Here is a 27,558-nt window from a genome sequence, read left to right on the forward strand (position 1 = left end):
GGTACCACCTCCGGCGCTGCCTTTGGATGACGCCGTTCCCCGGTTCAGTCCCGGTCCGGGCCCAGCGTCAGAGCGGCGCCACCCGGCGCCGCGTCCGACGCCGATGGGTGGCAATTTCATCTTCCGCCCGGCTCCGATCATTCCACCTGTCTACCAGGAATCGGATGACGGTGATGACTGGGAGGGGTCTGAGGACCCTCTGGCCCTACAGGGCCAGTTATCACAGGACTGGGCAGATGAGCTGGGGGATGCCAGTGGTCTTGATACCTCCCCTGACACTGGCTTCATCTCTCCTCCAACAGTGGCTTCGGAGGAAGGTGCTGCATTTTCTGTGGTGCTGCGCAAGATGGCCGAAGCCCTTGGGCTGGAGCTGCCTGCTGTGGCCGTGAGGACGAACCTCCTCACAGAAGTGCTTCAACCGTCAGCAAGCTCCTCGGAGCCTCTGCTGCAATTCAATGAGGCACTCAGTGACGTTCTGAAGGGCACCTGGTCCAAGTCCTCCACAGTTCCTCCTGTGGACCGGAACGTGGCCCGGCGCCACCGCCCTGCACCGGGCGACCCCAGTTTTCTGTCCCAACACCCCACACCCGTGAGCCTGGTCATCCAGGCCTCTACTTCCCAAACCTCCTTCCCGTCCGTTCCCCCGGATCAGGAATCCAAGAGACTTGAACAGTTTGGGAAGAAGCTGTTCTCCTCCCTTAGTTTGGGACTGCGGTCTATTAATACGGCTTATCTCTTGGACCGTTACTCCCACTCTCTGTGGGATACGGTGGAGGACGTGCAGCCCCAGTGTCCGGAGGAGGCCCGGACACGGCTCGACCAGGCTCTTACCGATGGGCGGGATGCAGCGCGGCACGCTATCAGATGTGGACTGGACACTACGGACTCGCTAGGTAGAGCGATGCCGACCACGGTGGCGCTCCGCCGCCACGCCTGGCTGCAGTCCACGAGCTTCTCAGGGGATGTCTAGAGCACCCTCATGGACATGCCCTTTGATGGCAGTCGCCTCTTTGGCGACAAGGCGGATAGTGCGCTGGAGCGCTTTAAGGACTCCTGGGCTACGGCTAAGTCCTTGGGCCTCTCGGCCCCGTGCCCGCAAACTTCCCCCTTTCACCCCTTTCGTGGCCAAGGAAGGGGCACCCCCTCACGTCCACCTAGCCACAGGCCGCAGAACCAACCTCCACGCGGTCGTGGACGTGGATTCCGCCGAGGTGGTACAGAGGGACAACGTGCCGGTCAGTCCACATCCACCCCGGCAGCATCCGCCTCAAAGCCCTCCTAGTTCGCACTTTCAGGCCCATTCCAAGCCAGTGGGAGGCAGAGTTCGCCATCACCTGCTCCACTGGCGTTCCATCAAGTCGGAGAGGTGGGTGCTGCAAATCGTCCGATGGGGCTACTCCCTCCCCTTCGAGGCGACCCCTCCAGCCATGCCACCGCAGTACCACCGCATGTCAGGGGATCACTTGACACTTCTACAGGAGGAAGTTAAGGCCCTGGTACAGAAGTAGGTCGTGATTGTTATTCCCACTACTTTCTGGTTCCCAAGAAGGGCAAAGGGGGCCTACACCCTATCTTGGACCTCAGGAGCGTCAACGCCTTCCTCCGCAAGGAGAAGTTCAAGATGCTCACCTTAGCTCAGGTTCTGGCTGCCCTAGACCCTGGAGACGGGATGGTAGCGTTGGACTTGCAGGACGATTATTTCCACATCACCGTCCTGCCGGCCCACCGGCGTTACCTGCGGTTCACTGTGGGCCAGGAGCATTTTCAGTTTACCATGCTCCCCTTTGGCCTCACCAGTGCCCCTCGGGTGTTCACGAAAGTGATGGCGGTGGTCGCAGCTCATCTGCACAGATTGGGGGTTCCAGTCTTCCCCTATTTCGACGACTGGTTGTTGAAGGCGGGCTCGCCCCAGGCAGTCGTCTCCCACCTCCAGACTACAGCCAACCTCCTGCATTTGCTGGGGTTCTCCATCAATGTGCCGAAGTCGCATCTGAGTCCCTCCCAGAAGCTCCTCTTTATCGGAGCGATTCTGGACTCGGTGCAGTTCCGGGGTTATCCTCCGGAACAGCGGAGCTGGGATATTCAGGCTCTAATTCCCATCTTTCGCCCTCTATCCCGGGTTTCGGTCAGGTTGGTGCTGCGGCTTCTGGGTCTGATGGCCTCCTGCTGGTGCATCATGCCAGATGGCAGATGCGGGATCTGCAGTGGGACCTGAAGTTTCAGTGGGCCCAGCATCGGGGCAACCTGTCCGACCACGTCCTGATCTCGGAGGGCACTGCAAGACAGTTGCAGTGGTGGCTTACGGACTGCGATTGGGTCAGCGGCAGATCCCTCTCCCTACCCCAACCGGAGCACGTAGTGGTGGCGGATGCGTCTCTCCTGGGATGGGGGGGGCACATGGGAGAGGTGGAGATCAGAGGCCTCTGGTCTCCGGCGGAGTCCCGGCTCCATATCAACCTTCTGGAGCTGAGGGCAATCCGACTTGCACTGAAGGCATTCCTTCCCTCTGTCCGGGGAAGTGTGGTGCAGGTGTTCACGGACAACACCACCGCCATGTGGTATTGCAACAAACAGGGCGGGGTGGGGTCGTGGACCCTTTGCAGGAGGCTCTGCGGCTCTGGACATGGCTGGAACATCAGGGCATCACCCTGGTGGTTCAACATCTGGCGGGCTCTCTGAACGCCAAGGCAGACGCCGGTGCATGATGGATCAGGAATGGCGTCTAAACTTGGACGTGACGCAAGGCCTCTTTCGGCAGTGGGGAGAGCCTTGGTTAGATCTATTCGCCACCGAAGAGAACGCTCAATGTCAGCAGTTCTGCGCATTGGAGTTTCCAAGGCGGCACTCACTCGGGGACGCCTTTCGTCGCGAGTGGAGTTGCGGTCTGTTGTACGCCTTTCCGCCTATACCACTTCTGCCCAGAGTGCTGAAGAAGATCAGGCGCGACTGGGCCCAAGTCATCTTAGTGGCTCCGGATTGGGCACGAAGGTACTGGTATCCCGAGCTACTCAGTCTGTGAATCGATCCCCCGATACGACTGCCTCTTCAGGAGAACCTTCTGTCGCAGCAGCAGGGGACGGTCCTCCACCCGAACCTATCCAGTCTCCACCTCCATGCGTGGAGATTGAGTGGCGACAGTTGATGTCATTTGACTTGCCTCCTGAAGTCTGTGATGTGATTCTGGCAGCCAGGCATCCCTCCACAAAATCGGTATACGCCTGCAGGTGGAACAAATTTGTGGCATGGTGCACAGCAAAGGCTGTGGATCCACTTTCCGCCCCTCTTTCTGAGGTTCTCCTCTTTCTTCTTTCTTTGGCCCAGCAGCGCTCTGCTCTGGGCACCCTAAAAGGTTATCTCTCTGCCATTTCTGCTTTCTTACGGCTTCCTGATCAGCCTTCTCTTTTCAAATTCCCTGCTGTTTCTCGCTTCTTTAAGGGCATTACTCACATGTTTCCTCCTGTCCCTTTCGTAATGCCTCAGTGGGATTTGAATCTGGTCTTGACATTTCTGATGTGTGCTCCCTTTGAGCAACTTCATAATTGTCCCCTTCGTCTCTTGACGCTTAAGACTGCTTTCCTGGTAGCCATCACCTCTGCTAGAAGGGTGAGTGAGCTCCAGGCTCTCTCTTCTAAGCCTCCTTTTCTTTCTGTCCATCCGGACAAAGTTGTTCTCAGAACTCGTCCTTCCTTTCTCCCTAAGGTGGTAACTGCCTTTCACATCGGGCAGTCTGTTACATTGCCCACCTTCTTTCCGCCTCCGCAACCTTCGAAAGAGGAAGAGAGGCTCCACCGTCTGGACCCAAAATGGGCGCTGTTCTTTTATTTGGAATTTTGGACCGCACCAAGCAGTTCCGGGTGGACTACCAACTCTTTGTTGGCTATGTGGGCGCTAAGAAAGGACGGGCGGTGCACAAGCGGACCATCTCTCGGTGGGTCGTTTTGTGTATCAAAGCTTGTTACTCCTTGGCTAATAAGGAACCTCCTGTAGGGCTGAGGGCCCATTCCACTCGGGCCACAGCGGCGACAACTGCCCTGGGCCGGGGAGTCCCCTTGCAGGACATCTGTCAGGCAGCAACGTGGGCCTCGCTGCACACGTTTGCTAAACATTATTGCCTGAACAGTCAAGTCCGGAGAGACGGCTTCTTTGGCCGTTCTGTTCTCCAGGACTTTCTGGTGTGATCTTGGTTCGCAGACCCACCAGTGGGGTTGGTATTGCTGGGGTATCTATTCTAAGGTGAGGAATCTAACTAACATCTTTCTTTCAGATGAACAAGTTACTTACCTTCGGTAACAATATATCTGTAAGAAACATTAGTTAGTTAGATTCCTCACCAACCCACCCATCCTCCCCGTTCTGCGAACCGATATCTAGGGTTGATATTATCCCTTTCAGGGCCCTAGAATTTTTTGGCACCAGTGTCGGTCTCTTGCATGGCTCTGCGTTCCTGGCGTGGAAAGCTATGTACAAGTACTGACGTCAGCGCGCGGGGGCGGCTTCTAAGAACTCCGATGACTTCATCCCGGCGCACGACGCCGACGAAGGACGCGGAGCCGCAGACGACGCCTAGCGACGCGCAAGGGTATTGCTGACGAAAATCTTTCCGGATCCAGCCTGACACCTGGGGATATTCTAAGGTGAGGAATCTAACTAACTAATGTTTCTTACAGATATATCGTTACCGAAGGTAAGTAACTTGTTCTTTTGGTTTCAAACATGTTGGAATCCTACCCCAATACCAATTCCAGTGTTGGATGTAGGACCCCATGTACTTGGGGGCTCCCCTAGGGTGCCCCCCGTATGTCCGGTACCAGCTTTTCGGGATCCAACAGCAAGCTAGTGTTGCTGCCAATCATAGACACAATTCTGCCCTCCTGCTGTGGAGCCAGGCTTGAGCAGGCGAGGATAGAAAAATAGGTTTCCTGTCACAGGGAGGTGTAACCACTTCCCAGACAGGACTTAGGGTGAGGGCACTTGCCAGCGCCACCAGACTGCTTTGAAGAGCTGTTGGCGCAAAACTGGACAAAGGACATTGGAGTATCCTCCCCTGGTCGGGATCGCTGAATCGTCCTAACCCTTTTCCTAGGATACTTAAGGGCTTACTTGTGGGTGGCTCTTCAGATTCATCATGGGACAAGATTCAGATCCGAAACCACTTCATCTTCAACCGTGTGGGCACATTGGACTTCGTTGGACTTTGCTTTGGGAACCGAGACTGCATCTGGAAGACTCCTGCTGCTCCTGGTCTCCTCGTCCTGCCAGTCTTCCGCATCATCTGTGCCTGTGCTCCATACAGGTTCTTCTCCAAGCCTGTGGGCATCCAAGACAACCAAAGGAATCTCCCTTCGAGGGAAGGAGTCACTCCCCTGCATCTGCAGACACCACAATAAGCTGACCGGTCTGCTGCTCCTGACGTCCTATGGACTCCGAAAGGCTCAGCAACACAGATGGTGGTTCTGCAACTCCCTTGATGCCGTCACTGTCTTCTCAGCAAGTTTGAAGTCAGTATCCCTCGTCGGAACCACTGGAGTAGTACCCCTCTGCACTGTGTCAACTTGCTGTTGCCAAGGCTTGTTGGCTCTCTTCTCCAGAGATCTTCGGGCTCCAAGATGCTCCAGCCTCCAGCATCTCCTGCTATCAAGATCTTCATCTTCACCGTATCCTCTGCACAGTGGGCCTGCATTCTTGGTGAGCTGTTCGAGGTCCTCTTACAACTCCTGGCCCTCGGCCTGTGGGTCTTCTTGAGGGTCTTCTTTGGCTCCTGTGTGATCCCATGCTTGCTCCGGGACTGCTCTGACTCTCCTGCACTTGGTGAGTCCCTTGGACCGTGCTCGTCCCGACACTGCACCTTCTTCACTTTCTTCCTCTGTTACTGGTGCCAAGACTTGTTGGTGCTCTACCAGACATTGACCCGCTGGCTCTCGACTTCTGATGTGGGACAGCTCATTAATGGCACCTGGTCTTCCACAGCATTGCCTGGTCCTCACAGCTGCAGCAACAAGGTCACCGTCAACTCTCCTGCTTCTTCGTTCATCAATGGTCATTGGTTTTCCGTGCCTCCTGGTTACCCCCAAATGACATAGACTCTGTCCCCTCTGCTTGCAGGTACTCCTCTTCAATATATCACCTTTGGATTCCACTGGACTCTTTAACCTTCTTCGCCAGTGGCATCTTCACTGAAGTCCTCCATTGTGGTCTACGGCGGTTTCCGACGTCACTTTACACCTATGCACCCGGCTTCCCTGGTGTAGGTGTCCTGGTCCCTGGGGTATCCATGGATGGGGTGACTCTCCAACCTTCCATCTTCCACTGGGTTTTTTGAGGGTCCTCTGGGAAGGGTCCTTCTTCTGGAAAACTGTTACCCCGACTTCACCGTTGACCTTTATTGAGCATGCAGTCGTTTTTCCACTCTGCACACAACCTCCGTAGGGTTCCTGGGTACTTACCTTGGGTGGTTCATTGGGTCACTGGCTCTTCTAAGTCTTCTGGGTCCAGTCTCGACTTCGGTCGTGGTTCGCATTCCACTTTATTAGTATATGGTTTGGTCTCCCCCTGGGGACCACTGTGTATTTGTGCTACTTACCTGTTCTATTATTGGAGTATTGTGTTTTATGTTTACATCTCCAGATAGGCGATATAGCAATGTGTTAGTGAGTGTTTATAATAAATACATATTTTTATAACTACACTTTGTGGTTCTTTTTCACTTAACCGAAACTACATGATCAGTATTGGTAAAACAAGCTGACTTACACTCCATCTGGACTAAGCCTTAAGGCTGCTCTCCACAGCTACCACTTATTGAGCTTTCTATGGTTGTCTACGACCACTAAAATTACCATAACTGTGTCTGGATTAGTGCAGGGTCCTTCACTTAAATAAGTGTGCACCATATACTCTCTTGACTGGGGGTGAAGGTTTTGATTTGTTCCTCATTCCGTCCATCAATTGTGTGTCTTTTGCTTTCTCACCATATTCTAAGCCAGCCTCCTACACTCCTCTTCCTTAGAGGGATGGATGTGGGGGAGCAAAAAAGGTGAGCAGTGTGAGTGATTGATCCAGATGGAATGGGGTCACCACTTTTGGGAAGAATGAAGCACGGAAAGAACAAAAGTCATCATGTAGGGCGGCTTGCATGATAAAGCCTGCAATGTTATCTTCACCAGAACAGCTGTCTTGATGGTAAGCAGCCAGAGGGGACAATTATGAAAAGGCTCGAAGAGAGCACACAAAAGGAATGTGAGAACCAAATTAAGGTCCGACTGCCCCATGATAAAGGGCATTGGTGGAAACATATGCACAAGCCCTTTAAAAAACCTATTTACAAAAGGGGACTTGCATAAAGAGGGTTGGTCTGGCAGCCGAAAGAAAGGGGACAGGGCAGAAAGATAACCCTTAAGAGTACCCAAAGCAGAGCCCTGCTGAGTAAGGGTAAGAATAAAGAGAAGAATTTTAGACAGAGAAGCTGAAAGAGGGTCAACAGACCTTTCTGTACAATATTTTGAAAACTTTTGCCAACGGCAGGCATATACCCCCGTAGTGGAGGGGTGCCTGCCCACCAAAATAACATTATATACTTCGGGAGGAAGGTCGAAAGCTATCAACTGTCACCGTTCAAGGAGGCGGAGAGTTGACAGGTTCGGGTGGAGAACCCTCCCCTGCTGCGGCGACAGAAGATCCTCCCGAAGAGGCAGCGTGATCAGAGGATTGATGCTCATTCGAAGAAGCTCTGGATACCAGACTTTCCGTGCCCAGTCCGGAGCCACAAGAATGACTTGGGCCCGATCATTCTTGATCTTCTTCAGAACTCTGGGCAGAAGTGGTATGGGCGAAAAAGCAATAAAGGAGGCCTGAGCTCCACTCAAGTTGAAAAGTGTAGCTGAGCGATAGCTGCCTCGGAAACTCCAGCAAGCAAAACTGCTGGCATTGTGGGTTGTCTTTGGTGGCAAACAGATCTAACCAAGGCTCTCCCCATTGCTTAAAGAGACCTTGCGCCACCGCCGACTGGAGATGCCATTCGTGATCTGCTAGGCATTGACGGCTGAGTTTGTCTGCCCTGGCATTCAGAACCTGCCATGTCTGGAACCGCCAGGGTTATGCCCTGCTGTTCCAGCCATGTCCAGCGTCCCCTGATCTCCACCTCTCACAGATGGCCGCCCCATTCCAGGCATGACACATCTGTCACTACTGTGAGATCTGGTTGGGGAAGAGAGAAGGGACTGCCTCTGAACCAATAACGGTTCGTCAACCACCACTGCAGGTTTCTGGCAGTTCCCTTGGAGATCTGGACCACTTCAGAGAGATTCCCTTGATGCTGCACCCACTGGAACTTTAAGTCCCACTGCAGAGCCTGCATACACCATCAGGCGTGATTTACCAAGAGGATGCAGGAAGCCATGAGTCCCAGCAACCTCAGAGTCATTCTCACCAAAATCCAGGCTAGAGCTTGAAACATCGGTATCATAGCCTGAATATCCTGGACTTGCTGCTCGCGAGGATAAGCCCGAAACTGCACTGTGTCCAGAATAGCTCCGATGAAAGGGAGCGTCTGAGAAGGAGTCAGCACGATTATAAAAAAAACAGCAAATGCAGCATGTTCGCTGGAGTCTGAAGTTGTGAGACAACAGCCTGGGGTAGGCACCTTCAACAGCCAGTCACTGAGACAGGGAAGGACTGACACCCCTAATCTGTGCATTTGAACTGCAACCACTGCCATCACCTTGTCGAACACCAGAGGGGTGCTAGTAAGGCCAAATGGAAGCATAGTGAATTGAAAGTGTTCATGACTTACTTTGAAACGCAGGTAACACCTGTGGGCAGGCAGGATGGGGATGTGAAAATACGCATCCTGCAAGTCCAACGCTACCAGCCAGTCTCTTTGGTCTAGAGCAGGCTAAACCTGAGCCAACGTGAGCATCTTGAATTACTCCTTTTTGAGGAAGAGACTGACTGTCTAAAGGTCTAAAATGGGCCGCAACACTTTGTTTTTTTCGGTATCAGAAAGTAGCGGGAGTAGCAACTTCTGCCTACTTCTGAAACCGGAACCTTTTCTATAGCTCCTTTGGCCAGGGGAGTTGTAACCTCTTCTCGGAGTACTGCTAGAAAATCCTCTGCCAGCCGTTCTTGAATTTGTGGTAAAGGAGGAGGAAAAGGAAAAGAATAGCCTTTTTGAATGATCTGCAAGACCCATTTGTCCGATGTGTTGGGCCTCTAGTGAAGAAGATGGTATTAAATTCTCCCTCTGACTGGAGTAACATGGCCATGCAGAACGAAACTAGGAATGCTTGGAGGCTGCAGCCACCAAGGGCTGAGTGGCAGACGACTTCTGGCTACCTTTCCGAGTTAGGAATAAACCTCATCCATGTCCTTGCACAACTTGGGGAGTCTGCACAGAAAGGTGGCTTGGATATAGCTGACGCGGTGGAACACACCCTTCCATTGCCACGAAAGAGGTGAAAGCTAGTTTGGGCACGAGGTGTAACTGAGAGGCCAAGGTACTGGCCATAGCATGAGATTCCTTGAAGCGCTCCAAGGCTGCGTCCGCTTTTTCACCAAAAAGACGAGTCCAGTCAAAGGGTGTGTTTATGTGGTTAGCCTGGACATCACCCGAGAAGCCAGATTTTATCAGCCAGGCGTGGTGCTGTCAGGCCATCATCAATGAAACCGCTCTGCCCAGCGAGTCAGTCATGTCTGAGACACACCTGAGGGTAAATTTTGCTGCATCTCTCCATCCGTCACTGCCTGGAGAGCACGGCCTGGGCCTTCTCCAGGACCTGTGGCAGCACTTGTGTAAATGTTTCCCAAAGGATGTGCGAAAATCGGCCAAATAAGCATGCTGTATTCACTGACTTCAATGTCCGGCTGGTAGATAAAAACATCTTCTTCTTCACAAGTGCCTTCAGTATCTTGGATTCCCTGTATGGAGGAGTGGAAGGGAATGCGCCATGGGATGTTAAGCCTGAACCACCAAGCTCTCAGGAGTGGGGTGTTGGCTGAGAAGCTGTGGATCACCTGGTGCTGGCTGATGGCAGAGTGCAATTGTCCTGTTCACAGGAGCCCCTGTACTGGGCTTGGACCATGTACCTAGAAGGACATCTGTTAGTGCTCTATTAACGGGCAAAAAGGGTTCGGATGTGGAAGCCCCAGGCTGAAGCACCTCTATCAAGAGTTTACTCCTGACCTGCACCAAAGGCAGCTCCAGGCCAAGACCTCTGCTACCCTCCTCACCACCATGGCATAAGATGTCGCCTCCTCCATGGCCACCCTATGTGGAGAGAGCATAACAGTCTCTGGAGATAGTGTCTAGTCCACTGGCTTCTCCAAGATCCTCATGCCAGTCCAATTGTTCCACGGGAACATCTATCTGTTGTTCTAAAGGATCCATAGACCCCTCCCAATACTCACCCATGCCTGAAACTTCCTCAAAATTCACAGGCAATGATGTAGACCTCTGGACTCCGTTGGCGCTGGAGCTGACATCAATCTGACTCCGAGCTGTCGGGTATCAGGATGGGGTTGGTGACGGCACTGGTGGCGCCTTCAATTCGGATGTTGGGGAAGGTCGCATTGTGACAACCAGCATCCACCCGGATCCAGAATCGGATCCATGAGACTTCACCAGCAACGTGGCCGGAGCTAGAACCTGGTGGGAGCTCCTCTGACCCCGCGGGCCCAAAGGCTCCCGAAGGGGTTGGCCAGCTCAAATACGTGGCGCATGATCTCATAAAATTCCTTAACTTGAGTGGGGGTTGTTCCTGCTCTCGGAAATTGGGGGAGGCGCGAAGTTGAACCTGGCTCCAGCTCTGCAGAACCGTGCCTAGAGCATCGATACTCCCTAACTGTGTCATCGACATATGAGATGAAGTCGAAGTCCGGTTGGACTTCATCTTCTTTTTGTGCCTCTTCCCCGAGTGTCCCGAGGACCTCGAGTGAGAAGAAGAGGTCATGGGGCCCCTGGTCTGGTACCATGACCTTCTCTTCCTCAAGCGGAAGCAGGATCTCCAAGAAGTTGCACTCTATGATGTTGACTGCAGGTCTTCCAGGGGCTTCAAAGATCCATGGCCCAGCAGTCCAATCATGAGTTTGTGTCGTAGTCGCGCACGAGGCATCACAAGCCGATGAAGTGGTGGTCGGTTACCGAGATGGTGCATGACAGATACTACATAGTTTGAACCCTTTACTTCTAGATGACATCCTCGACCCACAAGAGAAAATGTCTAAGCAAAATGTTGAAAAAAAACTGTGAAAAAAAGACAGAGGGGTAGCTCCTCTCTGGATCAGCGCTTCACCAGCACAGAAAGAAATGAACAGACATCCACATGCCTGGGTGGCGCCCATATGGGGGACTTCGACGTCATAACCGATGTTAACAATGTCATGTGGAGCTGGACAGAGCCACCGGACGTCGTGCAGGGGTACTGCTCAGACAAAAGTTTTCGGATCCAGCAAGACACCTGTGAAATTCAAATGTAAGGAATCTGCAGCTAGAAGTACCTATCAGATATGAAGTTCCATCATTTAAACCTAAACCTAACCTCCAGGTAGTCATGGCACATACCAGACTGGCTTAATTTAGGAAAATATCCAATATATTACACAGTAACAAAACTGTTAAAAAGTTGATACACAACTAATTTCTAAGGATAGAGAAACTTTTATGAGTAAAATGATACCAAAAATACAGAAACTTAAAGATTTAAGAAAGAAAAGAAAAAAACAGGAAATTGCCAATCAGTACTCTTTGTTCGTGATTGACAAGGACATAGGAGTGATTTCAGGTGGACCGCGATGGGGCGTGGTCAGATGCACCCATCGGGGTCAAACATTTTGCCTTCTGACTTGATCTCAGAAATGGAAGTTGAAACCAGTATGGAGAGGCTGCAGGCTGCATTTGCCAAAGTCATCCCGAAGCCAGATAGTCTTTGGATGGGGTTCAGCTAAAGCCATTGGTTTTGGCAGCAAGCACTTTAAACTGGATTAATTAAAATTCCGCGGCAGCCACAGTCCTCCTGTCAGGTGGATACTTTTTGCAAATTCACCCGGTCAAGATTTATACTTTCAACTTAGTCTTTTTAATGTAGCTCAGAATCCTCCAGCTGGTCAGACCTGAAGTTATATCCAAGTACTAGCCAGTGGGTGGTGGTGATTCGTGGACACTTCCTAAGCAATGAGGAACTAATTCCCACGGGCAACCCTTCCCACTTTTGTAGCACATCCTGTTTGCCTTACTTTGAAGTATCCCACTGTGCACTATTATGAGAGCTATCCAAAACGGCAGAATCTTTCTGAAACTGAAGGGAGCTAGTGTATCAGCCAGGGGTCAGTTTATGAAAATGAGCAGCCCCCTCCTCTTCAGCTATACCAAACTAGTTTTGGGGCCAGGTTTCCCTTCCATTGCCTGGTGCCGAGCTTGTGACAGATGGCCAAAGGAACAAAGTATTTCCCTTCCTCATGCCTCCCTTTACATTTAACTATCAATGAGCAGGCTTTGCCCTGGCCACTTTTAAGTAAATTAAGTTTCTGAACCATCTTCAGGTGTTCTGCCTGGGTTGATAGGAGTAGCTCCCCCCAGGTCTTCCCGTCGAAAGGCCTAAGCATTTGTTCCTGCCTCAAGAGCAGGTTTCACACCTCATTAAAGGGGTGCACTGGCAGTGTCCATCCTCTGGCTAATTCTTATTAGCCTACTGGAGGTTCAGGCAGGTGAAGTGTAAATTTTTTAAATTCTCTTTTCCTAAATATTTACAAAATATCCGACTTCACTAATGAGTTGGATTTTACTAAGTATTAAAAATAATGGTTTAATCACCGATGTAGATAATCCTAATCTGAGGTTATCAGATTTATTATTTTATCTGAACTTTACTGTTTCTCATATAACAGCTACAACTCTAACAGTGAAAATCGCTTTAGAAGCTAGTAAATTAAGGTATATGCCATCATTCAATACTTGGGCTACAAGGTCTACTTGAGGTGACTTATTTAATATTGAAAAATAGGGTTCCGTCCTGAAAAAAAGGGGGTATTTTGATAGGTAACGTGAAGGTTTCGAAACTGCATCAGTCCGGTTGCAAAGGTAGGCCTGAAATCACATTTTCTTTGTCACTGTAGTGGATGGTACAATAAGTGCTGCTTTCCACAGGTGCCATTTAATTTTCCATAACATTGATGTATTTTACTGCACTATCGACTATGGCCTTACTGTAAAGGACTCTGTGCACTTTAGTAAGTAAGTAAGTAGTATTTTATAGACCACGCAAATGCCGAGGCGTCTTGGCGCTGGGAATGTGATGTGTGTTGTTCAGGCAAGTCGTGGAGCTTATTTGGGTGGAAATAGCCAGGTCTTAATCATTTTCCTAAACTGGAGCCTGTTTGGCTGCAGCCTAATAGTAGTCGGCAGCCTGTTCCAGAGTCTAGCTACAAGTTGGGATAGGCTCCTGCCTCCCCATCTTGCCCTGCGAATTTTGGTGATCTGAACCAGCCCAGTATTGGCTGATTCGAGATTCCGTTTTGGGGAGTACCGTACCAACAGTTTCTGATTATCCAGGGCTACCTCGCCATACAGTGCCTTGTGTACCAGACAAAGTGCCTTAAATTCCACACGTTATTGTGTCGGATGCCAATGGAGTAGCCTAATGCTAGCGGGGATAGAATGGTATTTAAGAATGTTGAATAGTAGTTGCGCTGAGGCATTCTGTACTAACTGCAATTTGGTCATCTGAGACTTGCCAATGCTCAGGAATAGAGCATTGCTTTAGTCTATCTTTGAGAGGATCAGCACACCTATTACAGTTTTCATAAGATCCTGGGGGGTAAAAGGCATGATCTTACGTAGAATCTTTAATAGAAAGAAACAGGAGGACGTCCGGCAAATAATCTGTCCTGCAAAGTTTAGTTGATTGTCAAAAATCACTCCTAGGTTTCTCGCACTGGTAGCCAGAGGAGGGCAATTGCCTGCCCCACTTGGCCACCAAGCTTGATTCCATATGGGTGGACCCTTTCCAAACTCCATGACCTCTGTTTTATCAGTATTGAGATTGAGGAAATGTTGGTTCATCCAGCTCATGATACTCTTCAGGCAGTTGTGAAAACTGACAGCTGTGACTTCAACCCTCTGTGATATAGATATACCTAACTGGGTGTCGTCAGCGTATGAGACCAAAGTGAAACCATGCTCTCTGATTAACCTGGCCAGAGGGCTGAAATAAATATTGAACAAGGTTGGTGATAGGGCGGCCGAACCTTGTGGCACCCTGTATGGGAGGTGACATTTCTCTGATTTGAGATTGTCCCAGTACACCCTCTGCTCTCTAGATGCTAGAAAGGAGGAGAGTAGGTTAGACCCGTCTCTTTAATTCCTATTGCCTCCAGCCGCCTCACTAGCACCGCATGATTAACAGTGTCAAATGCCGTTTATAGGTCAAGTAGGATAAGGACGGCTCTACCCCCCCCCCCCCCCACCCCCTTCCAATTGCTTACATCAGGGCAGACTCGGTGGAATGGCGTGGTCTAAAGTCATGTTGGGTAGGATCTAAGAGATTGTTGGAGCCAAGGTATTGGATTAGTTCACTGTTTAACGATTTTTCTAGGATTTTAGCTGTTATTCTTCTTTACCTCGGAGGGGTCTACGGCAGGCTTTTTCAAAACTTTACCACTGCTATCCAGTACTAAAGTGCTTGTTTCTGGTCCCGGGAGGATCTGAAACAAAGGAGGACCTGACTTGGCAGTTCAGGCTGGACTGTTCCCATGAGGCACAGGGTCACGACTACTTTGCATATGGCCAGGTCTAAACGGAGGTGGCATGGTGAGCAAAAGAAGGATGGATTTAACCCAGATCTCTTGACTGGACATGAATGTTTTGTTTTGGTCTGCATTCTGTCCATCAATTGTGTGTCTTTTGCATAAATACTTTAAGCATTGCCTCTAAGTAGTTAAACCTGACTGTTCTGTACCAAGCTACCAGAGGGATGAGCACAGGTTAATTTGGGGTTTACTTGTAACTTCACTCTGAGAAGGATAATGGCTCCTGATTGAGTATGGTTTCACCCCCCCCCCACTAGTAATCATAAAATAGGAATAACCACCCAAAAAAAGGCACTTTCTCACGTTTCTGATCACATTTTCATAATGTTTGGACAGTCTGGATTATACCATTATTTTATATATAATTTCAATATATTTCACTTGGTAAACCACAACATTGTTTGTGTTCATGATTGATTTCCATAATACCTTTTACAGGCGTCATTGTTTATTTAAGTATAGCAGAAAAAACATAGGTTGCTCTACTCTTTTGCTCTTATTAACACGTCCTCTAATTTTCTATTTGGAATTACAGTTAGGTTGAATATTTTTTAATCTCCTTTAAGAAAAGTATTACTTTAGAATGCAGTGGTGGCTCCTCCGCTAAAGCAGAGGAAAGTCACACCACTGCTTTTCAGCAGTGTAAAAAGGAAAAATAAAATGATGATAACATGATGTTATTATCATTTTATTTTTTCGTGCTGAAGTAGTTTGAGGGTGCATGCTGGGCTGCTCTGCTAACAGAGGAGCAGGGGGAGGAGTGATGGGCACACTGTAAGAGCGCATAACGGTTTTGGGCCAGCCAAACAGTGATGCACACTTTGACTGTTCTCCACCCAGCCTGGGTGAAGAACATGCACAGGCTCCCACTGCCTGTCTGAGCACCGAACCACGGCGCTCAGACCAGTCACAACGCTGCATTGCAGGATTGTGATTGGCTTAGGGGAGCCTGTGTGCTTTCTGCTTCTGTTCCGGTCGGGAGAGACGATGGAGAAAAGACGCAGCTAGGTAAGTGTATTTTTTTTCTATTTTCTGTCCCCTACCCCACTCCTGTCCACCACTCGCAACCTGTGCCAGTCGTCGCTGTTAGAATGACGAAGAAAAGCTTTTTATTATTGGTGAGGCATCCGTTTGCATAATGCTTTAGGAGTACATTTCTTTGCTAATGCCACTGAGTACTGAACCAAGCATGTAAACCAACGGAAGTATTCTTTAATAGAGCACGATCTGTAAAGCTTTCTCTAACTTTCTATTCCTTTGCCATTATTAGGCTTCAACTGCAGACCGCTTTAAGGTTCTATTGGAGATCTACTGTTTCCAATACATTATAGATACATAGAGCCGCTTTGGGTCAGCCCCTGGCTCATGTTTGGGTGGCTTTGCTGTCTGTTTTGCTTCTCTGCTCCTGATTTAATGACTTTCTTTCCTATCCTTGTGTTTGCCTCACCAAGAGCATTTCAGTATCACGGTGGTTGATGTATTCTTTCAACCTCCTGTCAGCAGCATGTGAGGAAATATTTTTTCTCCCTTTCTAACTCCATGCTCCTCCTTCTCACCATCTTCCTCTTTTTAACGTACTCCTCCATTCTCACTGACCTCCTGTCCTTCTAAATCCTCTAGATCTGAAAAAAAGAATATTTAAAGATGGCCACCACGGATATGTGCACTTTTGCAGTGGCCATCTACAACAATGCAATAGATCCCTTCTGTTGATGTAACTTCACTAAGCCAAAACATGAAGGAAAGTTATGTTACATCTATCTAAAAAAATTATAAATTGGAAGTATAATGATATGTGCACAATAATTAGTCTTTAATTTTTATTAAATAGCATACATTTTTCTGAGAACTAAAAGAACGTGGCTCTGGGAAATTATGAAAGTTGCGTTTCAAACATTTCACAAAATTAATGCCTAACAAATATTTAATGAAGGAGAGACATGATCCATTCAAAAAGTCTTCCTCCCACTATAACGCCACCATGAGCTGGATCGAAAACTTCCTCCAAATTGATAATTGATTGCACTGAAACATCAAATGGAGCCTAAGAAAAGAAATACATGAATTAGTAACATAAAGTTACTCACTTTTTCACATGATCATTACTAAATGTGCTGTTCATTAAACCGTAACACTGATATGCTAAGCAGTTGCACGGATCTGTAATCCCGAAGACATAATGAACAGATTTGCATATGCAAGACTCAGATTCACACCAAAGAACAGTACATTACATAGTAAGGAAAGTTGTTGCACAGTTCATTTGCGGTCTGCTGAACCACTCATTAATGGAAAATAGTTTATTGTGTTCCACTTCGAACGCATTCAATGGCTCCCCTGTTGTGAATGATCTAACGTCTGAGGTCTGCTTGAAGAGATATCACTGGAAGTGACATACGGCTTGGCTTCCCGAATTCACTTTAAAGGCAATATTGTCTCTTTCCAGCTATAAATGCAGTCGGCCCCAGGGTGAAAGGGCGAGATGACTACGGTTCTGGATGATCTGTTCTCATGAGCGCAGAGTCAGCACTGATTTCCAATAGATGCGTTTCTGAAGCTGATTTAGAGTTTGGTGGACAGGGTAATCTGTCAGTGTTTCTCCATCGCAGCAGAGTACCTGGTCAGCCAAAATCAAAGTCCACCCACCTGATTCTGAGTCAGGCTGACCGCAAGTTGGATGCCAACAAAATAAAGTTTATTCAGCTGGTGTAAAACTTTCTCTGACAGTCTAATGGAGTAGTAGTCATTGGTGGGCATTGAACTATACAGCCAGTTTGAGTGGATGGTTGGATGGCTTTTCTGTTCTTCACCACCAGTGAGGGAAGGAAGAGGGTTTGAATTGCCCATTCTAGCAGTCACCTGTACCCCACCCCTAGGTACCAGATAGTCTTTCTGCCACTTTGTTGGCAGCTTGGAGGTTTAAACTCCAATATTTCTGCCCAAAGGGGGCATAACGCCCACCAGAAACCTGATGCTCAAGAATGGAATAATATAGTGTGCCACCCTGCCTTGGCATCGGGCTTCACCCCTATATACCAGACAGTTCTATCCCCCCGGGGTATTATAATGAGGGTTACCCCCCTCTCCGCTCACTTGCCATGGATATGTTTGGAGCATTCATGTTCTGGGAGGGAGGGAAGGGATAGGTTTGAAAAATTAGAAAGATGTCTTAGTTCTCAGGCCACCCATTCAGTTTGTTTTTTAATACCTTCCCAGATGTCTAGTGGGCTTTTTGCACCTGTTGTAAATTCACTCAATCTGCCTACCCCAGGGGGATAGATACGGTATCTAGGCATGAGGATACAATGCTGGCCCCCACCTTATTCTTATTTTGAAATTTTCTTGGTGTCTAGTGAGGTTTCTGTCCCTGGTGTAGGCAAAACCTCCTGTCTCCTCACTGTGGTGGGGGACAGAAAGACTGTCTCGGCATGAGGCTGGGGGAAATGAACCAATGTCTGGATTGGCCTACTCCCACCCATTCTTTTTTTTATGTTTTGCCTGGAATGTAGTGGTCTTTCTGCACCCTAAGGTGGACAGATTTGTCGGGGTTAATCACTCAATCAGCCTCATTGGGGGCATACAGACTGTCTAGGAGTCAGGCAGTTTGAGGAAGTCCAATGTCAGGCAGTTCAACCCAACAGCATTCTTTTTTTAGCATTTCCCTGGTGCCTGGTTGACTTTCTACTCCGGGGGCAGGAAGATTGTTTTGGGATCAAGGTGTGTAGGGTGTCGGACAATGGCAGATAGGTCAGCTTCCACCACATTCCTTTTTTACAAAAACATTTCCCTGGTGTCCAGTGATCTTTCTGTCCCTCTGGGTCAGGCAGATTGAGGTAAATGTCCCAATCTGCATCCCCAACGGGAAAAACGTTTTTCTTGGTTTATGTGGTGGGAAGAGCATTAGCACATGCTGGGGTGGGGCCCCCTTGATGTATCGCTTCTCTGGTGGTCCAGTCATATGGATTCCTGCTCCAGGATTGCATTCCTGTCTAGAACACAGAGCAGGAATTCGCTAGGGAGAAACAGCAAATGCCATTGGAAAGGGGAGAATCTCTTCTTTCCAGTGTTACTGCTCCTATTGAAATCGTAGTTCAGGGGGCTGATCTGTGCCCCAACTCCTGAATAGAGTGGAAGCAGAAGGGGCCTTCTACTGTGATGATATCAACAAGCATGTCATGTTGCTTATCATTCACAAAAAAATGACTAAGACCTGCTGGGGGAGCTCTTCTCTAGCAGTCCAGGGATAGGGGTGATGGGGGGAGCATAAAGGGAAGCCCTTAGTTCAATGCCATAATGATCACATTCTCCACAATACAGAGGTAGTGCAGAGGGCATGAACATCACGTCTATAGTATAATAGAGATTATAGGATGGGTGATGTTACTTAATGTCCAATTGAGAACATTTGCTTTACTTTGGGCTCATTCACCATTTTACTGGTAATAATCTGTCTTTTTCAGAAGTTAACTAAGGGAATTGTTTTAAGTTGAGCAGATGGGCTGCGAGACATTTGGAAAGGAGAGACCCTGCCTCTTCCAGCCAGGAAGCAACCTGCCCCTCCATCAAACTGAGAGTTCACTGTAGGGGTGGGTGGAATTTCCGAAAGTGACTTTCGCAAATTATCGCGAAAATGTTAAAAATCTCCGCAAACACGCGGAAATATCGCGAAGATGCGGAAGTTTTTTTCCCGCCCGTTCGTGGTATTTTCTGCGTGGTCGCGGCTCGCCAACTTACCCATGCGGTTGCTCGCGGGCGCGGCCATCTTGTTTTCACTCTTCTCGCGGTGCATGATCGCGAGAAGAAAGACATGATCGCGCGACCAATGACATTACTACGGGCGCGAACTATCGCGAGACAGCGCAAATGGCTACCAACAATCCAACATCTCGTGGAGAACGCGACCGGATCGGGAAAACTTGTCGGCGAACGCGGGGATTCAGGTAAGGCGATCGCGTGCGAGAATTTATTATTTTACAGTGCGAGCAAGAAACAAATTATCGCTAAGCTGCGGAATGCGGAAATGGTGACATTTTCGCGCTCTCCGCGGAACGCGAAAATGTCAAACTATCGCAATTTTCGCGAGCGGAACGGAAATTTAGCCCAGGCCTAGTTCACTGCCTCATCAATGAGTAACTTAACCTAAAAGAGCTTAATCAGAGATGGCAAGGTTCATAGAGATGAAAAAAATAAATACATTTAGCAATACAAATGACACAAATATACAATTCCTATAGACAAATTGTCCCACAAAAGGTTATTGACAAAGGTTGTATGTATTTTATACATGGTTGGATGGCTTTTCTGTTCTTCACCACCAGTGAGGGAAGGAAGAGGGTTTGAATTGCCCATTCTAGCAGTCACCTGTACCCCACCCCTAGGTACCAGATAGTCTTTCTGCCACTTTGTTGGCAGCTTGGAGGTTTAAACTCCAATATTTCTGCCCAAAGGGGGCATAGCGCCCACCAGAAACCTGATGCTCAAGAATGGAATAATATAGTGTGCCACCCTGCCTTGGCATCGGGCTTCACCCCTATATACCAGACAGTTCTATCCCCCCGGGGTATTATAATGAGGGTTACCCCCCTCTCCGCTCACTTGCCATGGATATGTTTGGAGCATTAATGTTCTGGGAGGGAGGGAAGGGATAGGTTTGAAAAATTAGAAAGATGTCTTAGTTCTCAGGCCACCAGGGTGGGCACTCTTATTCCATGATAGGCCAGCCCCCTCACACAGCTCCTTTTGAAAAAATCATTAGTGTATTGTGGAATTTCTACCCACCCGTATTTGACCCATAGGAGGCAGAAAAACTATCTAAGGCCCAGGGAATTTGGGAGAAGGGGCGCACCTAATGTCAGAATGGGCTTTTCCCTCGCCCATTCCATTTATATTTCAAAAATATTATCCTTTGTGCTTAGTGGGCTTTCTCACCCCGGAGGTGGGTAGATTGGGGTAAACCCCTTAATCTGCCTTACAGGGCATGGAACGGCTAAGTGGTGCCTTGCTGTGAGGCCTGATTAAAGGATTGGCCAACACATCAACCCCACTTCTTTTTTCTAGTCACCCATCACCATTGTGTCAAGTGGGTGTTTTTTTTGCTAACCTGGGGCAGGTAGTTGAGGATGCAGTCCAATTAAACCGTGGGCTGCATCCCTCAAGTATTTTTCTAAAATATTTTCTCTGGTGTCTAATGGGATATCTGCCCCACTGGAATAAGCAGATTGGGGAGGAATCCCCAAACTGCCCTCCACTCTCCAGAGCCAGAAAGGCTGTATATATCATAAGTCTCTATGCCCAGAAGTGACAGGTCTTCAGCCATTCAGTTTGTTTTTTAATACCGTCCCAGATGTCTAGTGGGCTTTTTGCACCTGCTGTAAATTCACTCAATCTGCCTACCCCAGGGGGATAAAGACAGTATCTAGGCATGAGGATACAATGCTGGCCCCCACCTTATTCTTATTTTGAAATTTTCTTGGTGTCTAGTGAGGTTTCTGTCCCTGGTGTAGGCAAAACCTCCTGTCTCCTCACTGGGGTGGGGGACAGAAAGACTGTCTAGGCATGAGGCTGGGGGAAATGAACCAATGTCTGGATTGGCCTACCCCCACCCATTCTTTTTTTTATGTTTTGCCTGGAATGTAGTGGTCTTTCTGCACCCTAAGGTGGACAGATTTGTCGGGGTTAATCACTCAATCAGCCTCATTGGGGGCATACAGACTGTCTAGGAGTCGGGCAGTTTGAGGAAGTCCAATGTCAGGCAGTTCAACCCAACAGCATTCTTTTTTTAGCATTTCCCTGGTGCCTGGTTGACTTTCTACTCCGGGGGCAGGAAGATTGTTTTGGGATCAAGGTGTGTAGGGTGTCGGACAATGGCAGATAGGTCAGCTTCCACCACATTCCTTTTTTACAAAAACATTTCCCTGGTGTCCAGTGATCTTTCTGTCCCTCTGGGTCAGGCAGATTGAGGTAAATGTCCCAATCTGCATCCCCAACGGGAAAAACGTTTTTCTTGGTTTATGTGGTGGGAAGAGCATTAGCACATGCTGGGGGGGGCCCCCCTTGATGTATCGCTTCTCTGGTGGTCCAGTCATATGGATTCCTGCTCCGGGATTGCATTCCTGTCTAGAACACAGAGCAGGAATTCGCTAGGGAGAAACAGCAAAAGCCATTGGAAAGGGGAGAATCTCTTCTTTCCAGTGTTACTGCTCCTATTGAAATCTTAGTTTAGGGGGCTGATCTGTGCTCCAACTCCTGAATAGAGTGGAAGCAGAAGGGGCCTTCTACTGTGATGGTATCAACAAGCATGTCATGTTGCTTATCATTCACAAAAAAATGACTAAGACCTGCTGGGGGAGCTCTTCTCTAGCAGTCCATGGATAGGGGTGATGGGGGGAGCATAAAGGGAAGCCCTTAGTTCAATGCCATAATGATCACATTCTCCACAATACAGAGGTAGTGCAGAGGGCATGAACATCACGTCTATAGTATAATAGAGATTATAGGATGGGTGATGTTACTTAATGGCCAATTGAGACCATTTGCTTTACTTTGGGCTCATTCACCATTTTACTGGTAATAATCTGTCTTTTTCAGAAGTTAACTAAGGGAATTGTTTTAAGTTGAGCAGATGGGCTGCGAGACATTTGAAAAGGAGAGACCCTGCCTCTTCCAGCCAGGAAGCAACCTGCCCCTCCATCAAACTGAGAGTTCACTGAAGGGGTGGGTGGAATTTCCGAAAGTGACTTTCGCAAATTATCGCGAAAATGTTAAAAATCTCCGCAAACACGTGGAAATATCGCAAAGATGCGGAAGTTCTTTTCCCGCCCGTTTGCGGTATTTTCTGCGTGGTCGCGGCTCGCCAACTTACCCATGCGGTTGCTCGCGGGCGCGGCCATCTTGTTTTCACTCTTCTCGCGGTGCATGATCGCGAGAAGAAAGACGTGATCGCGCGACCAATGACATTACTGCGGGCGCGAACTGTCGCGAGACAGCGCAAATGGCTACCAACAATCGAACATCTCGTGGAGAACGCGACCGGATCGGTAAAACTTGTCGGCGAACGCGGGGATTCAGGTAAGGCGATCGCGCGCGAGAATTTATTATTTTACAGCGCGAGCAAGAAACAAATTATCGCTAAGCTGCGGAATGCGGAAATGTTGACATTTTCGCACTCTCCCCGGAACGCGAAAATGTCAAATTATCGCACTTTCCGCGAGCAGAACGGAAATTTAGCCCAGGCCTAGTTCACTGCCTCATCAATGAGTAACTTAACCTAAAAGAGCTTAATCAGAGATGGCAAGGTTCAAAGACATCAAAAAATAAATACATTTAGCAATACAAATGACACAAATATACAATTCCTATAGACAAATTGTCCCACAAAAAGTTATTGACAAAGGTTGTATGTATTTTATACTCTATTTGAACCTGGCAATCCCTTTCAGTTGGATCTTGTCTTGTAGCTTCTTCTTCAAGGTTGGGTAGAGATGAACAGCCTATGCTGGCAATATTTGCAGTTGACCAATATAGAGTTGCATCTTTAAATTAATTGTTATTTAGGACAAAACAATAACATTGCACAGAAACGGTACAAAGTTATATTTTTCATGCAGTGGGGCAGAATGGATTTTAGTCAGATGAGATGAGTAGTAGTAGCAGTTATGCTACTACTACTCATTTAATCTGTCTGAGGCAACTAATTTAGAAAAAACACATGTATTTAGATTATTGTGCCCTTTGTAGTCCACCCTGAGGTAAAGCAAAAGAGTAAAACCTGCAAACCCATTTCAGGAATAGCATTAGAGTGCATTATGTAGATGATAATGGATACACCAATGTGTTGTGCTGAGGGTTTGAACAATGATGGAGTTAAGTGAAAGGCCATTTGGAGTGTGTTCCATTGCACCTATATATTTATGCCTGAAAAAAATTGGGTTATTAATTTAGGAGGGAGTATGCTTACCAATTTAATAATCACAATCTGGTTAGGTCCCAGCCCATTTCTAAGTACATCTCTGCTCACCCCATGATGGCAATGGCACAAGGAGCAGGAAATTCCGCAGAGAAATGTGAATTAAAATTCAATCCGCACCGAACAATTATAAAGTCAAGAATGCCACCCAACAAAATTCCCAAACCAATTCAGAAAAATATATAAAAAAATAAAACCAAAAAGAGATACCCAAATGTTCAAAATTTGATAAGGGTAATCATAGCTAAATATGTTTGACATTTCTACAGCAAAAAGCACTAAGAAAACAAAAAGCACCACTCTGACTTAGTTTATTTTCGGGAGTTCTAAATCCTCCAGTTGGGTTGGAATCAATGGTTACAGTTTCTGAAAGCCCCATTTGGAAATTACACTTCAAACGAAGACCTGTGAAAACTGCATTTCTATTACCAGCTTTTCCTGTTCCTCTCCCAGATTGTCAAACCTGGTTAAGTGACCATTGTAACAAGCATTGGCATAGCCAATAGGTCTCGCCTTTGGGACCTTATAAGTGTTTAGTTATGCAACTGTTGCATGGCTAAACACTTATAAGGTCCCAAAAGCGAGACCTATTGGCTATGCCAAGCGGCTGTGCGGCCGGGAAAGTGAAAGTGATCGCGATCAAACATCAAAGCGGCCGCGAAAGTGAAAGTAATCACGGTCAAGCGAGGCGCGCGCGCCCGCGCTCATGCACTGTATTCTCTAGGCTGGCCTGGTAGCACTTTTTGGAGCCCTCTCAATAAGTCTCGCCAGACCAGCGCATGCGCTGGGTCAGGCGCGACCTAAAAACAAGCATTGGCATAGCCAATAGGTCTCGCATTTGGGACCATAAAAGTGTTTAGTTATGCAACTATTGCATGGCTAAACACTTGTAAGGTCCCGAAAGCGAGACCTATTGGCTATGCAAAGCGGCCGTGCGGCCGAGAAAGTGAAAGTGATCGCGATCACGATCAAACATCAAAGCAGCCGTGCTTCCATTTGAACTAACAGCAGTTAGGTAATATTGCAAATATGTGTTGTCATACACAGGCAAAGTATAAATAATGTGCTTGACTTTAAAATTATGAAAATATGACTGTTATATATTTTAACAGTGTTAGCATTGATTGTGAAATTCTTTGTATGTTTAGTGTATATGCTTTCAATTAATATTAAAATACGACTTTGAAATGTTTATTTATTTTGTTTGCTTTTATTAAGCTATATGTCTCTCGGCCGGAACAGCCTTTAACACACAACCTTTACCATGCTTTTAATCATATCCCTGTCATTATTCTTTACCACGCTTTTAATCATATCCCTGTCATTATTCGGGGTGGCGATAGAGTGCTGTCATTGAGAAGGTTGGAATCTCGATATATAATCAATTTCAGCACGTACTACCAGTTAGGGCTGAATATGGATGAAGAATTGGATGTACATCTAGGTCAATGGGTACAATATATTTGTATAAATGCTCTGTTAACCCTGTACCTTTTAGCTTTTCAGCTTACCTCCCCTTTTTAACACTGTTTTAAATCATGTATTTTTTTTCCCCCACAGCTGCTACTGGGATTGACTGCGGAGTTAATAGGCGACTACTTAATTTAAGCTAGAACTCTTCTTGTTTATATTCTCCTATTTTGAGTTTGAACTCCTTTACTTAACTGAGATTCACGGGAATACATTTATTTTGTGAACTTGGACAAATAACATTGGAAGACACCCCATTTTGGTTTCTCTAATCACCAATGTTAACCAAGTTGGTTATTACGCATTTGTATTAAGAGAAACATATTTGATTGTCAGAGTTTGCTCCCTAATTCTTATATTCTCTAATTTTGTGGTGCTTTAGTAGTCAAACCCCTATTGTTTATTGGTTTTTAATATCTTGGGAAGGCTTAGAGCTGTCCGAAACCCCAATTGGGTTTAATTTTTTTGCACAATGTGAACTCATGGGCATCAATTTTTATGATTTTGACTGCATTTACACTTTGAAACCTTTTTTTTTTTGCCATATTCAGAAGTGATACTTACAAAAAGTAATTTGTCCACTATGTAACCTGCTTTGATTGCTTCATTTCATGCCTATCTATGTCTGAGGCGCAAATGGGTGGTCACATCTTTTTTGGGACACACATATGTGATTTAGCAGTTCGTGATCGCATGAATTTCATGTGACTTTATCTTATGAGTATACGAGCTCAGTATTTCGAAACCGTATAATTTAAAACTTTCACTGTATTACATTAGAAGCAACAGCCCATTCGGAAGCTCTTCATCTGGTTATCAAGATGTACATTTTTCCATCGCTTCAATTTATGTTCATGTTTGTGTGACATATGGCTCATAATAATTTATTTTATGGTATTGTATCATTCACACTTCATTTGTGCTTTATATTCTCTTAAGCATTGCATTTAAAGGCTATGTTCACTGCTCTTGAAGCCTTCCAAGATGGCGATGATGTTCTATGCAACAACATTTGTAGTCCTTCGTTTATTTTGTAACACATTTTGTTTAAATGTCTGCTTTGACTTACAAGTGATCACTCGTGACCAAGACAACGTGTGTTGTCGAAACACATTGGATGTGCTTGCCACAATAGTAAATGAGCATTTGCAATGCATTAGGTCTCCTATGTGTCAGAGATAGAGCTATTGGCGTTGTAAATGGCAAAGTTTTTTAGCTATGTGTTTTGGTTTGAACAGAGACACAGCTGCAGCACTGCCTAGAGGACTTCGTATGAGGAATTACTACTGAGACCAGAGAAGCAGGTGCAACACTGTCTAGAGGACTAAGAACGAGGAATTACAGACGCGTCCAAAGAAGCAGATAGCAGCTCTGTGTAGAGGACTTAGAATGAGGAATTACAGATGAGACCAGAGAAGCATCTAGTAGACCTGTCTAGAGGACTTAGAATGAGGAATTACCACGAGGAACAGAGACACAGCTGCAACAATGCCTAGAGGACGTAAAATGAGGAATTACAGACATGACCAGAGTAGCAGCTAGCAGAACTGTTTAGAGGACTTATAATGAAGAATTACCAATAGGACCAGAGAAGCAGCTAGCAGCACTGCCTAGAGGACTAAGAATGAGGAATTACCACTGTGACCAGAGGCACAGCTACCGCACTGGCTAGAGGCATTAAAACGTGAGAATTTCTGATGGGATCACAATAGCAGCTAGCAGCACTGTTTTGAAGGCTTGGAATGAGGAATTACAGATGGTACCAGAGTAGCAGCTAGCAGCACTCTCTAGAGGACTTAAAATGAGGAATTACCAATGGGACCAGAGAAGTAGCTAGCAGCATTGCCTACAAGACTTAGAATGAGGAATTACCACTGGGAACTGAGACACACATGCAGCACTGCCTAGAAGACTTGGAATGTGGCATTACTAACAGGACCAGACAAGAAGCACCGTCTAGAGGACTTTGAATGAAGAATTACTGACAGATCAGAGAAGCAGCTACTAGCATTGCCTAGAGTACTAAGAATGAGGAATTAACACTGGAACCAGAGATGCAGCTGTAGCACCGTCTAGAGGACTTAGACTCACAAATTAACACTGGGACCAGAGAAGCAGCTAACAGTAGTGGCTAGAGGACTGAGAATGAATCAGGAATTACCACTGCGAACAGAGACACATCTGTAGCACTGCCTAGAGGACTAAGAATTGAGAATTAACACTGGGAACAGAGACACAGCTGCAGCACTGCCTAGAGGACTTAAAATTTGCGAATTACCGATAGGACCAGAGAAGCAGCTTCAGGACTGTCTAGAGGACTTAGAATA

At 47.3% G+C, this 27,558-nt stretch overlaps 1 protein-coding gene across 1 annotated transcript in view; it reads right to left on the reverse strand.

Annotated features, from left to right (window-relative positions):
- Nucleotides 1-16,720: 16,720 nt before the first annotated feature.
- The window catches only part of CFAP54 (cilia and flagella associated protein 54), a 2,172,274-nt gene continuing 2,161,436 nt past the window's right edge, over nt 16,721-27,558 (reverse strand). Inside the window, exon 71 of the mRNA XM_085653834.1 lies at nt 16,721-16,840. Coding sequence (XP_085509960.1) covers nt 16,721-16,840 — 120 coding nt within the window. The remainder of the gene's footprint in view (nt 16,841-27,558) is intronic.

The sequence above is a fragment of the Triturus cristatus genome, chromosome 4_1 (assembly GCF_964204655.1).
Source record: "Triturus cristatus chromosome 4_1, aTriCri1.1, whole genome shotgun sequence".
NCBI classification, from domain to species: Eukaryota; Metazoa; Chordata; class Amphibia; order Caudata; family Salamandridae; genus Triturus; species Triturus cristatus.